Source organism: Desmodus rotundus, chromosome 3 (genome assembly GCF_022682495.2).
Source record: "Desmodus rotundus isolate HL8 chromosome 3, HLdesRot8A.1, whole genome shotgun sequence".
NCBI lineage: Eukaryota > Metazoa > Chordata > Mammalia > Chiroptera > Phyllostomidae > Desmodus > Desmodus rotundus.
In genome coordinates, this window is record NC_071389.1 from 155638079 (window position 1) to 155652260 (window position 14182).

A 14182-nucleotide genomic window follows, 5' to 3' on the forward strand; every position below is an offset into this window, starting at 1 on the left:
TGGATTAGCGGTTCCTAGTCTCAACTGCACAGCCATATCCTGTGCTTCAAAAAATCGTGATGCCTGGTTACACTAATTAAATCAGAATCTCTGGGTATGGGACCTAGAAATCAATTTTTTCCATGCTCCCTAGGTAATTCCAAAGTTCAGTCAAGCTTGAGAGCCACTGATCTGGATTTTTGGGTTAATGTTTTAGATCACAGAGGTGTTTCAAGTAGGAAGTTTTTGCTCGTTTCTATTTGTTTTCGTGGAATTAATTATTTTTGTTTTACAATTTTATTATAGTTGTCATGAAATTGAAAAAAGCTCACTCATATTGGAAGCAGAAGCAAGAAATGATACAAGCTTCATATTCTTTCTGCTGTGTAAGCCAGGGCACATCTAAAGACAGACCTTAATACTCACACGCGTTCTAGAAAGACTCAAAGACAGACACAGAAAAGGAAAGAGTTTACCTGCAAAGGTGTGGGGGGCGGAGGTCAGACTGAAGAATTGATTTACCAAATATAAGCACTTAAAGGGGAAAAAAAATCCCTGTAACACCGCCAGAGTTACAAGTTTACATCGTCTGCTCACGGCAGGGAAACGGTGACTTTCTCACAAATTTATCATACTCGGAAAGATCGCGACACATCGTTAGACACCAGCAAGGCAAACACCAGGGATTAAATCGTTTGAGGGAAGTCCAAGGAAATACTTCAAGTGTTACGATTTTGGGAACAAGTCAGGATGACCCTGCAGGTTTGGGGTTATTACCTCCTAAGAAGTTTGGTTAGACTGCGCTTTAAAACACCTGTCAATTCCCCAACCCGGTTCTACCCGGAGGAGCAGCGTGTCTGACCTTCTGCGCACGCTCCGGGGGGCGGGGTGAGGCACGCGGGGACTTGTGGGAAAGCGCAGGAAGGCGGGGTCCTGCCGGTGTCTCTGAGGGCTGGGCGGGCTGGAGGTTTGGGCCGTAACGGCCTGGCGAGGTAAGCCGGCTTTTCCGTTGTCGCCGAGGAAGCTTTTGGGGTCCCCTGGCCGGTGAAGGGGGCGCGGCCGTGGGTCCTGGGTGAAGAGGCGCGGGCGGGGGCGGACGACGGGGGCGCGGCGTTGGGTCGCCGCGGTGATGTCCTGGGTGGCGGCGACCCGGGAGCGCGTTCCGGTCAGGGCTCGCCCCCGCGCCCGGGCCTGGACGTTCTCCTTCGCCGAGGGTCCCGCACGCCGAGGGTCCCGCTCGGGCGTCGGGCTGTTTGCGGCGGTCTGGACCTCAGATCCTCCGCGTAGAGAAGACCGCGGTGCGGCCCGCCCCTTTTGGGCTGGCGGGTACCGTGCTGGTCTGGATATCCGGCGTGAGAGTGATACCCCAAAGCGCTGGACGCTGCTGGTTGCTGGACTGGACCTCAGCCAGCCCCACCGCACGTTCCGTGAGAGCAGTTGGGCCCGCAGGAGTAGCAGAGGTGACGGGTGAAATGGGAACGGTTTTGACCCCCCTACATACTCTCAGTGGCTTGCTGCACTTTTATTCATATTTTTGAGTCCGCAGGAAAGCATTGCACTAGTTTTTAAACAGTTGTTCACGTGTGATCAAACGTGGACACTGCCCAAAAGGACTTTGCTTACTTTAGTTCCTGAGTCTCGGCTGGGGGTCAGAAGACCTCTCTGCATTTGCAATCTTCTCTTCCTCCCCCTAAATGAATCCCTTTTCTAATCACTTCCTCTCCTATCCAACTCGCCCTTTCCTCTTAAGTTTGGAATCCCCTCTCACCCTTTGGTGACCTCGCCCCATCACTTATCCTTTTTCTTATATCTTCTTTTACCGTGTTTCACCCCACACTCCTCCAGCAGGCACGCACCACTTTACGATGAAGATGAAGGTACTTCTGGGACTAGTTCTGAGAAACGCTCGGGTAGGCGATTTGTAGTTGGGTGGAAGGCAGGGTGCACTGGCGCAAACTTGGTGCAGCCTACCGCGTGCCTCCGCTACGCGGTGTGGCTCATTGTCCTGGGCTGCGGGCCTGTACAGCGCGTCACTGTGCAGAAGAGCTTTGGTTAAGTCAAGCACAAGAGAAAGTGATGGGGTGCAGAGTCTCGGTAAACACGAGATGATGTTGAGTCTGCTGGTGTCGCACGGCATCCTGTTTTACGGCAGACTTTTTTTTTTTTAATAAGTAGAAAGAGTACGTATGGTGTAGTAAATACGTGAACTAGTAGCTTAGTCCTTTATTATTATTATGAATTATTATGGACTGTATGATTGTATGTGCTCTGCTTTTATATGATGGTCAGTGCGGTAGGTTTGTTTACACCAGCACCACCGCGGGCACTTGAATAATGCATGCATTACAATGGCTGCGATGTCACTAGGTGATAGAAAGTTCAGCTCCACTGTTGTCTTATGGGACCACAGTCGGATGTGTGGTCTGTTGGCCCAAACATGTGGCGCATGAGCAATCGTACATTATCAAAGACAAAATGACATTAGTCTTCATATAGTGATCATTTCCATTCTTTTAAAAAACCCCATTAAAATTCAATAATCTGTCTATGACTAAATATAAAGACCATATTTTAATCTTTAAAATTTTCTTTCCCCCATACAACCTCAGTGGCATTTGGTACTGCTAACCTATCCCACCTTCTTGAACTCAGAAATGCTCTTCTGTAACTCCGAGTTTTCCTCCCAGCTCCCTGGATGCTACTGCCTAGTTTTTCCTATATCCACATCTCTTTCTCCGTTTGCTTCCTAAATATTAGTGTTCTCCAGAACTGCCTGTAGTCATACTACACCCCAGTAGTTGTAGTGTTTTAACATGTCCAAATCCCATGATTGTAGCTTCCACCTTTATGCCAGTGACACCCAAATTTGTAACTCTAGCCCTCCGTAACTACCTACTGAGATGTGTCCTCCTGATGTCCCATAAACACTCAAATAAAACATATCCCAGACTAAAATATCTGTCTTTTCATTTGTCCTCCAATCCTGAAACCTCTTATCCTTTTACAGTTATAATTCCTGACTCAAAATGTCACCACTGACCTAACCAGGTTCCTGAACAAGGAAATCTGAGACACTAAGTCTGTACTCCACAGTTCCTCAATCTAGTCGGTCATGTCCCTTTTATTTTACCAGCTCAATACTTTCACACAGCTTTCTGGCATTTCAAGATCTGTTTTATTTCCACCTTGTTAGCCTTCTCTTCCATGGAGGAGTCCCTCCTAGTCCCTCACTCTGCCTGCCCTCTCCTTCATGTAAATTACTTGGCTGGCCCCTTTTGAAACTCAACTAAAGTTACAGCACCTGTGGGGATTCTTTTCTTGACCCTACCACTCTACCATCTGATTTATGCCTGTCCTTTGTGGTCAGTCTCATAGCATTTGTATGTATCTCTAAACACAGTGGTTCTCCCAGGGGTTGTCATGCCTCCCAGGGGACATTTGACAATGTCTGGAGACATTTTTGGTTTTCAGAGTCTGGAGGGGAGGTGCTAATACTGGCATCTAGTCGGTGGAGGCCAGGGATGTTGCCAACCACCCGACAATACACAGGACAGTCCCCCTCCAGTAAAGAATGATTCAGCCCACAATGTCAGTAGTCCCAAGGCTGAGAACCCCTGCCTAGCATAGTATTTTGTTACTCAGTGTTTGATTGTTTTGTTTTCTTCTCCACTAGACGAGGGGCTTTGTCTTACTTGCTTTTGTATCCCTAAATCTTGATACAGGACCTATGACATAACAGAAGTTCAATAAAGGTTGAAAGAAAAAGGAGTTAGTTAGGATAAATTCATTAACTCCAGACATGAGCAGCCACCTGCCACCATGGACTACTTGGCCAGTTTCACTGATTCTCTCCCCATTGCCTTTCATTCCTATTGCATTGTGGAGATGCCTGAACTTGTTTTTTTTTTATTTAAAATTTTTAATTTGTTTATTCAGCAAACTTTGGCCCATTTTAGAAAATAATGTACTGATATTTTCTTTCTTCAGCATCTCTTCTATCCATATATCTTGGCCATTTATGAGACGTAAAAAGTAATTGATTAGCTAGGTTTCAAAAAATAAACCAAGTAAATAATTCAATTTCTTATTAGAGGTTGGTTGGTTAAAACTCTGCAGGCCAAAATGACATCAACTAATAAAGCAATTGAATTACAACTACAAGTGAAACAAAATGCAGAAGAATTGCAAGACTTTATGAGGGATTTAGAAAACTGGGAAGAAGATATTAAACAAAAGGATATGGAACTAAGAAGACAGAATGGTGTTCCTGAAGAGGTAAATTTCTTTTGTTAATGGCCAAAGATTTTTTTCAAAGATTTTATTTATTTTTAGAGAGAGGGGAGGGAGGGAGAAAGAGGAGAGAAACATTGACCAGTTGCCTTTAGCACAACCCCAACTGGAGACCTGGCTAGCAACCCAGGCATGTACCTTGACTAGAAATCAAATCTGTGACTTTTCAGGCTGAGCCACACCAGCCAGGGTGTAAATTTCCTAATTAAGTTCTTACTTCAGAATCCAGCAAAACTACTTATTTTAAAATAAAGCACCTTTTAAAATGGTTTGTGAAAATACTGAAATTGAAGTGATTTGCTTCCTGCTAACATTTTGGAAAATTCTTTTTTTTTTTTTTTTTTAATTTTAATTTTTTATTGTTATTCAATTACAGTTGTATGCCTTTTCTCCCCATCCCTCCACCCCACCCCAGGTGAACCCACCTCCCTCCCCCCTCTCCACCCGAAAATTCTCCTTTTGAAAGTATTTGCAGTAATTGTATTAACTATAGTAAGACAATTTTAAGGTTTAGTGAATAGTTACTGAAACGAAGACCGTATGATAATTCTTAAGTGAACAGCATCATAAAACATGTAGGTGTATGCATATATCTCTCACTTATTTATATATATATAAATATATATATACTCAATGACATGAACACACAGTATTGCCGTAACAATGTAGATAGTATCTAGGTTCAATCAAGCGTTTTTCTAAAGACTGCGTTTTTCATACTATCTGTAACATGTAGAGGCAGTTAAGTTTGCCATTGTATTGTTGCTAGTTCGTTGTACTAAGGCTGCAGATCAGTTAGTTTTTGAAGTTTGAATTTAGGATTGCAAATTAAGTATGTAATTAAAAATTCTGGGTAATAACTTTTCTTGTGACTAAATAATGCTCAACATTTGTCAAAGGATGAATTAAACTTTTCAAGCATAAATTATCATTATAAGTGAAGGTAGTAAGTTGGTATTTTTAAGCACTTGGAAATTAAATTTAAAAATACTTCTTATATGAAATATAGTGAGAATTTTAAACGTCGCTAGTTGTACAAAAAATTAATAGAGTGGTGCTCAAAACGTATTTTTCCCCCCCCAGAATTTACCTCCTATTCGAAATAAGAATTTTAGGAAAAAGAAGAAAGGTAAAGCTAAAGAGTCATCTAAGAAAACCAAAGATGAAAACAAAAAAAACAGGATAAAGTCTTATGATTATGAGGCGTGGGCAAAACTTGATGTGGTAAGTTAATCTAGTTATGTGCTATTTAGTATTTGAGTAAAATTTTCTTGGCATTAGTTGAGAGTCATGGATTAAATGAAAAATAATATCAAGTTTTTACAACTATTTTCTCTTATGAACATTTTATGCATAATAAAAATTTAATTACATAGCTCTTCATTTAACCAGATCAGTTTTCCTCCGGTAGTTCCCTTTCAGTGAACAGTGGCTAAAACAGCCAGGATTCTTTTCTTTTTCCCTACTTTTCTTTCTTTGCAAAAATAGCACGTAGAGGTCCCGTGTGTTCTTCACCCAGTTTCCCCCAATGGTTACATCTTAACTATAGTGTAGTATCAAAACCAGGAAATGGACATTGGTGCAATGTATGTGTATTCGTGCGCCATTTTATCACGTGTGTAGATTTGGGTAACCACCATTGCAACGAAGCAAAGATCTCCCTTGTGTTACACATTTATAGTTGTACCTACTTCCCTCCTCCCCACCATCTCTAACCCCTGAATTCTAAGGTAGTAATACTCAGAAAAGAACAACTTTGCCGATATTTTTTTTTGTATAGACTGAAGGACTTGTTGAATACTAGCTGAAAGAGAATGCCTTTGTGTCTAGTCTTAGGGCTGGGGCTTATGACAGTAAAAGCAGGTCTGCCTTGATCCCAGGAAGGTGGGCTTCACCTTTCTAGACCAGGTTTAGCAAAGTATAGTGCATGCCTCCCATCTCCTATTGGAACATGCAGTGTAACTGGAGAACCAGTATTCTGCATCAGAACGCCCTACCCAGGGCTCCAAGCAGCCACTGTCAAGTCAGGGAACCTGTGAAGGGGGACTGGAGTCTGACCCATCTTAAGGGTTGATTTAGTTAGGTTGATTTGGAGTATACATTCCCTTTTAGTCTTTTAAAACATGTTTATGTAATACTTGATTCATACAAAAGAGCACGTGGAGATACGTGTTCTGAATCAATAATAAAATGAGTACAGGGATGGGCAAAAGTAGGTTTGCAGTTCATATGGAAAACAATACAACAATAAGTAATAATATAAGAATAAACTTTGTTTTGTGTAGTTCCAACTGCAAACCTGCTTTTGCCCGACCCTGTACAGAAGCAAACCTGACGGTGGGCAAGACGTTGAAAGGCAGAAGAGAAACCAGTTGGACTGCCGTTGGTAAAGAGTCAGCTAATGGTGGCTTAAAAAATTACTGCACACTAATTTTCTGCCCACCTACATGTCTAAAACCCGAAAGAAGTTCTTTTGGCGAATGTACACACTGTAGCAATCGTGTAGCACCTACATTACACTCAGTAAAAACAAGTGCTTAGTTACCAGCCTGAGAATAGCCCAACTCAGCAAAAAGCCCAGTGGACAGGGGTAGGCAAAAGTAGATTTATAGTTGTGAATATTCAAAACAGTCTATTCTTGTACTATTACTTATTACGTATTGTATTATTTATTTGCATTACAAGTGTAAACCTCCTTTTGCCCACTCCTGTATGAGAACCCATCATCTAATTAAAGAGAATTTTTCCAGTCTTGTTGAAGCTGCCAATTTGCTCCTTTCCTATCCCATGTTCTTTTCTCTTTTCTACCCCCAAATGTAACCACTATTCCCATTTTTATGTTTATCATTCTTTGTACTTTTCTTTAATGTTTTTATTGAGATATACATGAAGTCCAAAAAATCTTAAGTGTACAGCTGCCTCGACTTTTACTCATGTATTTACCTGAGAAACCACCACCCAGATCAAGATACGGAACATTGCCATCATCCCATCAGCCTCCCTTTTCGGTTGATTATCTCCGGGGTAGCCACTGTAGTGATCTCTAATACTATAGGTCAGTCCTGGCAGTTTTGGAACTTCATGAAAATGAATCATACAGTGTGCACTCTTTTGTGTTTGGCTTTTTCTACTACCATCATCTGAGATTAATTTGTATTGTCAGTAGCAGTTGTTTTATTTTTTTTTTAAAGATTTTATTTATTTTTAGAGAGTGGGGAAGGGAGGGAGAAAAGGGGGGAGTGAAACATCAATGTGTGGTTGCCTCTCACACTCCCCCTGCTGGGGACATGGCCTGCAACCCAAGCATGTGCCCTGACTGGGAATCGAACTGGCGACACTTTTGTTCACAGGCCTGCACTCAACCCACTGAGCTACACCAGCCAGGGCCGTGATTGGTTTTTTTAAATTGCTGATCACAGTTTCACTGTGAATATATCACAATTAGTGTATCCATTTTATTGACATACATTTGGGTTTCCAGTTTTGAGCTATTATGGTAAACCTGCTGTGAACATTTTTGTACATGACTTTTGGTAGAAATAAGCATCTGTGGTAGAATTTGCTGGGTCATAGTTTATATGTATGTTTAGCTTTAGAGGATACTGCCAAATGGTTTTCCAAATTAGTTGAATTTTTCTTAATGAAATCAAGCAAGGCTAGTTGACTCGGGAGAGCTGGCACTATTATTTAAGTAATTTGCCATCTGTAAATACTGTACATTCAGTATTGTCCTGATGTAAGAGAAATACGATTTTGGATCTTGAATTTATTGATGTTGGAAATGATACTTTCTGAACATGTGAGTTACTCTCTGCCTAGTATTATATAGTCTGATGCAGACCCTGGCCCGTGGGATCTGTGTGTTGTGGCAGCAATGGACAAGTTCACATGGACTACACAAATCCTGTGGAGAACAAGGGACGGCATGGCCACTCTCTAAGTGAGAGAGGGCGAGAGGGCCAGAGAGAGCCCAAGGGAGCCCGACCCCTGCCTGGACAGGCTTTTATTGCTTTTCTGGGCACATTATACCAGGGTGGTCCTCATTTACTATGCACAGGTTCACTGTAGGTGATCACCTTTTACAGACAACAAAGGACAGAATGCTGCTAATTACTTCAAAGAGAAGGATGTTACAGATCAAGGGGGAAAGTGGTTGAACTGGTTACACTCATACTTGGGGGGTTTAGCACAGACTTTAGGAAGTTAAAGATACTCAGTAAACATTTGCTGCCTCAATCCAGGGTAAGAGAGTTTTAGCAAAAGCAAGTCTTACAGCAGCCTAGGTACAGTACAGGCCTGATTCCCCACGGGAGAACCTGTCCCTAGGTGTGGGTCCTGCGTGCCGGACTTCACTCCCACTGACTTTTCCGAGTGGGAGCTGGGCCACATTTCCCACGTGTGGAACAGTTCCCTATATAGTCTGCTTTCATTTTTTCTAACTTTACCCCTTCTTATAAGGCCTTTTTCTTTGCATAAGTCAGTACCTTATAATGCTTTTTCCTGAAGAGCACTATCTCAGATGATTTTTTAGAGAGGTGTTTTCTATACAGTCATTTACTCATTCAACAGGTACTAACTGAACTCCATATTTATGTGTCCGGTGCGTCATGGTTGTACTGCATTGCTTGACCTTGCCATTCTGGTGTATCTATGCAAGATAGGGGTGTTTGCTTACCATTCCATTCTGGTTCAGGTCTCAGCCACTGCTCTAGTGCTCTGCTGTCATTGATTTTCTGCACATGTCAGCGTAGCAGGGCTGGACAGTCTTGGCTTTAATGTTGGTAAGCTGGTGATATTTCTAGAATTTTTATGCTAAAACATAGCTGAATTGCAGTCTACTTTTTAACATTCAGTGAAACTAAGCATAGTTTATATTATGTTTTTAATTTATCAACAATTTTTTTCTAAAATAAATTATTTTAAATAGTATGTTATTTGTTAAATGCAAATAGGATTTCATGTATATAATGATTAAAATTTTTGTTTAAATGAGCTTTGATGAACTTTTTAATGTTTACTGGTTAAAAAATCTATTACTGAAAATTATTTATCATCCATGATAAAGATACATGATTTAAAAAAATCTGCTGGGTTTCATGAAATGATTTATTGCCGTAAAAGGAATGTGTGAGTTGGAAGAGACTGGGAATTGCTGGACTAGCATATTACATATTTTCTTCGGTAGAGCAACTGCATTTTGAAGTGTCCTGCAAGGCAGTGTATTTTCAGTTTCTGTGTTTCAGTTTCTTCAACTGAAAACCATGGGTAATTATGCCTACTTCATAGGTTGTGAGAATCAGGAGTTCATGGTACTTTATAAGCAGTTACTGTTCTAAAAATAAGAAAGAAAAAAGGTTTTTAGAAAAAAACATTTCTTTGTTATTGGTTGCTGTTACATTACTTTGGGGTTGCTTGCAAACTTTGCTTGCATTAAACCATAATACCTCACTGCTAATAGTTTGAGATTTAGGGATGGTTTGTAGACTTTATTGATTTAGATTACTTTATGAGTTCAAAGTCGGATTCTTTAAGTAGTTTGGATCTTGGTTTTTCTAAACAAGGTACCTTTTTCTCTGTATGTAACTTAACAGAAGTTATTTGGGTTGCTTTTGTAGGCCTTTAGGTCTTTAGAGCATAACAATTCAAGTTCTGTTGAGTGTCCTTTTTTTGTAGGTCTTTTTTTTTTTAAATATTCATGGACTTAGGAGCACTGTTTACTTGTGATTTCAGGAAAGTATTCTTGATGAACTTGACAAAGAAGAGAACACCCATGATTCTCTGTCTCAAGAATCAGAGTCAGAAGAAGATGGAATTCATGTAGATTCACAAAAGGCCCTTGCTCTAAAAGAAAAGGTACTCTTTCATAGTTAGCTTTAGGTTCCTTCAGGTAGGCAGGGTATATAGAAAATCATGTGGATCCCAAGATTTCTTTAGCATAGTTTAGGGATGTTCACCCTTTAAGTTGTTTATTGTCTGTATCCCTCTCGGGAGGCAGGATGCTTAGTGGTTAGGAGTATATGTTTTGAAACTAGATTAACTGGGTTCAAATCCTGTCACAAGTTCTTTAAATTGTGTGTACTAAGTTTTCTCAGCTGTAAAATAGGATTAGTATCATTAATAAACCTCAGTGGGTTATTGTGAATGTTAAATGGATTCTTTCATGTAAAGTGCTTGGACTTTACAGAGGGTTGTTCCAGGGTTTTAGTAGTAGACTGGAGTAACCTAAAATCAGCATGTGGCTTGTGACATGAATATTATATTCCACTCCTCCATATCGCAGTGCATCTGTGGTTACTTTTTGGAATGTTCATCTCCCTGAGCAGTGCCTCATGATTATAAAACTAGATGTATTGCTTTTCAAAAATGGGGCACTCTTTTCACATTAAACTTCATCTCGATACCTTTTTATGGTTACATTTCTTTGGGTTATTATTGTCAATAAAAAGTATATAATGCTAAATATTTTACTCATTTTTCTGCCAGGACTCCTGGATTGTGCCCACGCTATGACTATATAGTGAATTTCACCACTTGTAAAAAGATCATTTGCTGCATCCTCTTTTCTTCCTGTTAGCTTTGATCACACAGCCAATGAGTTAGACGAGACGGGTAATATTGAAAATATTGGTTCTGTAATTCTGTGCCAGTGTATATCTGACTTGTACGCTTTTCCAGGGCAATAAGTACTTCAAACAAGGAAAATATGATGAAGCAATTGAGTACTACACCAAAGGCATGGATGCTGATCCCTATAACCCTGTGTTGCCAACAAACAGAGCATCGGCATACTTTAGAATGAAGAAGTAAGGAGTTTCCGTAACCTGTGCCTATTTTATGTGTATATGGAGACTTGATTTTAAATAATTTTTCATGATAAAATGTGTGGGAAAATTGAAAAAGTACATTTCTTTTCAGCTATAAATTCTTATAGCTTACTTCCTCTTAGTGAGCTATTTTATTTAAGCCATTTTAAAACAGGTGCTCAAACAATGCTCCCATAACTCATTTTACTGATGTGTTCCTCCTCCAAAAATCAAAAAATGATCTTTTTTACCTAATTCACAAAAGAAAAAAGAAGTTGGCTGGGTAAACATTTTTAGAAATCAATTTCCTCCATTATTTTAAAAAATTATTTATCCACTATTTAACCTAGAGAACTTGCATTATGGTACACGTAAAATATGTTCCAACCTTTATCTTTAAGTCATACTGACTGTTTAAATACATTCTTACTGTTGAAAAACATAAATGTGTCATGGGCTTATTATAAGCAGGGAACTGACCTATCATAGGAATTTTTAAAAAGACAAATACCATCAAGGAAGGCATTCTTACTGTTTTAATTATCATTGGAAGTATGAATTATTTTGGTGTCTGAATTTCTACTGTTTTAAATAGCATATTTTTAGATCTTTGAAATTTATGCTATTAATATCCTGACAAATTAGGTGGATATTTACATTTCATAATATTTGATATCTACAGTATATGTAAATGAAGAATAATTTTAAATAATTCCATATGAAGCCATCATATACTTTTAAGAATCAGGATGTTATTATTTTTGAGGCCGCCTTGATAAGCCTTTGCATATCCTGACCGTTTCCCCTCTCAGTTAACCACTATTTTGAATTGTATATTATTCTTTTGATTAAGAAGTTTATTATATATGTATCCCTACCTAATATATTATATAACTTTGCTTATTTTTGAACTTTAAAAGTATATTACACTGAATGTAATCTTAAATTTCTCTGAATATTAAATTTCTCAGATTTGTCATGTTTTCCATATAGCTGTAGATCTCTCTTTTTCCCTGTTAGATACGGTTTCTTTTTAGGAATGTACCATTGTGTATCCATCCTCCTGTTGCTGGATTGTTGATGTCTTTCTTTCTTCCTCTCCTTTCTTCCCTTCTCCCCCCTCTCTCTACCTCCCACTCTGCTTCCTTTCCTTCCTTATTTACAAACAGTGATACTGTGAACACATGGACACTTTTGTACATGTGTCTTGGTGCTGGGTGTAGGGTGTGCATATGTTCAGCTTTAAATGGTGATGACCAATTGTTACAAAGGCAGTTGTACAAATTTACATTTCCTGTTCTGCTATGTAAGAATACCTGTCCTGTATGGGTTTTTTTTTTTAACTTTTTTATTGAATCTATTGGGGTGATACTGGTTAATAAAATTATATAGGCTTCAGGTGTACAGTTCTATCATACATCATCTGTATATTGTATTGTGTGTTCACCACCCAGTTCCTGTTCTGTAACTTACCAGTGCTGGTAGAATAGGGCTTCTTAACTGTTTCCAATCAAGAGATTATAAAATGGTAATTCATTGTGGTCTTAATTTGCGTTTCCCCAGTTTCTAATGAGGTCAGTCATCTTATATGTTTATTCACTACTTATACTGTCTGTGAAATGCTTGTTTTGTCTGTTGGCCACTTTTCTATTAGGCTGTTTTACTATTAATTTTTAAGAGTTCTTTATTCTGGATACTAATTCTAGGGTTTTTGTTTATAATAATTATCTTCTCCTAATTTGTAGCTTATCTTCTTTTCTTTATGGACTCTTAATAAACAGAAATTCATAACTATTGATTTTTAGAAAAATGTTAGCACTTTAAAAAATACAATTTGTTAAAAGTAGTTTCCTTTCCTGGGCTCATAATAGTCTCCTATATTCTAAAAGTTTTTATGTTTTACTTTTTACATATGCTAAAGATAGCCTATGTTTTACTTTTTATATATGCTAAAGGTAGAATTCCATTTCATATCTTTTCATATGAGTATCACAATTGTTCCATCCCTAGTTACTGACTATCCCTGCTTTCCTTGTGGGTCTGCAGTACCACCATGTCATACATCAAGTTTGCATGGATCTCTTCTTCATCTCTTTCTCTGTTCTTCACACTGATCTGTTGCCTAGTGCTATACCCATTCCACACTATCTTTAATTACTATAGCATTGTAATTATAAGTCTTGAATTTGGTGTGGGGCATGTTACCCTTCCTCATTGTTCAGGAATGTCTTGGGTGTTCTTGAACTTTTGCTTATCAATATAAATTTTAGAATAATCTTGTCAAATTCCTTGAAAAATTCTGTTTGGATTTTGATTACAGTTGCTTTGGATTTATAGATTAGTTTGGAGAGAATTATATTGTGCTTTTGTACCTTATAGGTTAATGTGAAATATCCCCACTTGAGTCTTCTATAATATTTTTGAAGACAGTTTTGCGCATGTGAGACTTGTACATCTTTTGTTGGATTTGTTGTAAAGTAGCCACTTGCCAAACTTTGTTGTTTGTAACAATGTCACTAGATTGTTTTGAGTTTTCTAGGTAGATGATCACATCATCTGAGAATGTCAGTTTTGTTCCTTCCTTTCCAGTTGTTTTAGCTGTCTTTCTTTCTTATGGAACAGTATTACTAGGACCTATAGTACAATAAGAAAAAAACATTGATAATGGACATTCTTGTTCTTTGTTTTAAAGGTACTGCTACTTAACGTTTTACCATCAAAAATTACTGCTTTTAATAGGCTTATTAAGTTAAAGGAGTTGGGAAACATCCCTTTGGTTGGAAGATTAATTGCCTCTTTGGGGATTTCAGAAAGAAATTTTGAAGTTTTAGTTTAACAAATTATTTTTATTAACTTTAATTTTTTAAATTGCAGGTTTGCTGTTGCTGAGTCTGATTGTAATTTAGCAATTGCCTTGAATAGAAGTTATACAAAGGCTTATGCAAGACGAGGTGCTGCTCGATTTGCTTTGCAAAAATTAGAGGATGCCAAAAAAGGTATTAATATTTTCCAGGTCATCAGTATCTAAAAAACTTCTTTAACAGTTTAATTTAAAAGATGTTATACAAAGAATATTGGAAAATCACAGTTAATACTTTCAGAGAGCGTTC

At 38.7% G+C, this 14182-nt stretch overlaps 1 protein-coding gene across 2 annotated transcripts in view; it reads left to right on the forward strand.

The window, feature by feature from the left end:
* The first annotated feature begins 878 nt into the window (after positions 1-878).
* Positions 879-14182, forward strand: part of RPAP3 (RNA polymerase II associated protein 3) — a 31641-nt gene continuing 18337 nt past the window's right edge. The window contains exons 1-6 of one of the 2 annotated variants that reach the window (XM_024575745.3): positions 879-971; positions 4096-4254; positions 5353-5493; positions 10000-10122; positions 10945-11072; positions 13947-14068. In XM_024575745.3, coding sequence (XP_024431513.2) covers positions 4102-4254; positions 5353-5493; positions 10000-10122; positions 10945-11072; positions 13947-14068 — 667 coding nt within the window. In that variant the 5' untranslated portion in view covers positions 879-971; positions 4096-4101. Of the gene's footprint in view, positions 972-4070; positions 4255-5352; positions 5494-9999; positions 10123-10944; positions 11073-13946; positions 14069-14182 lie in introns of both variants that reach the window. The other variant, XM_045184313.3, reaches the window with a different exon arrangement.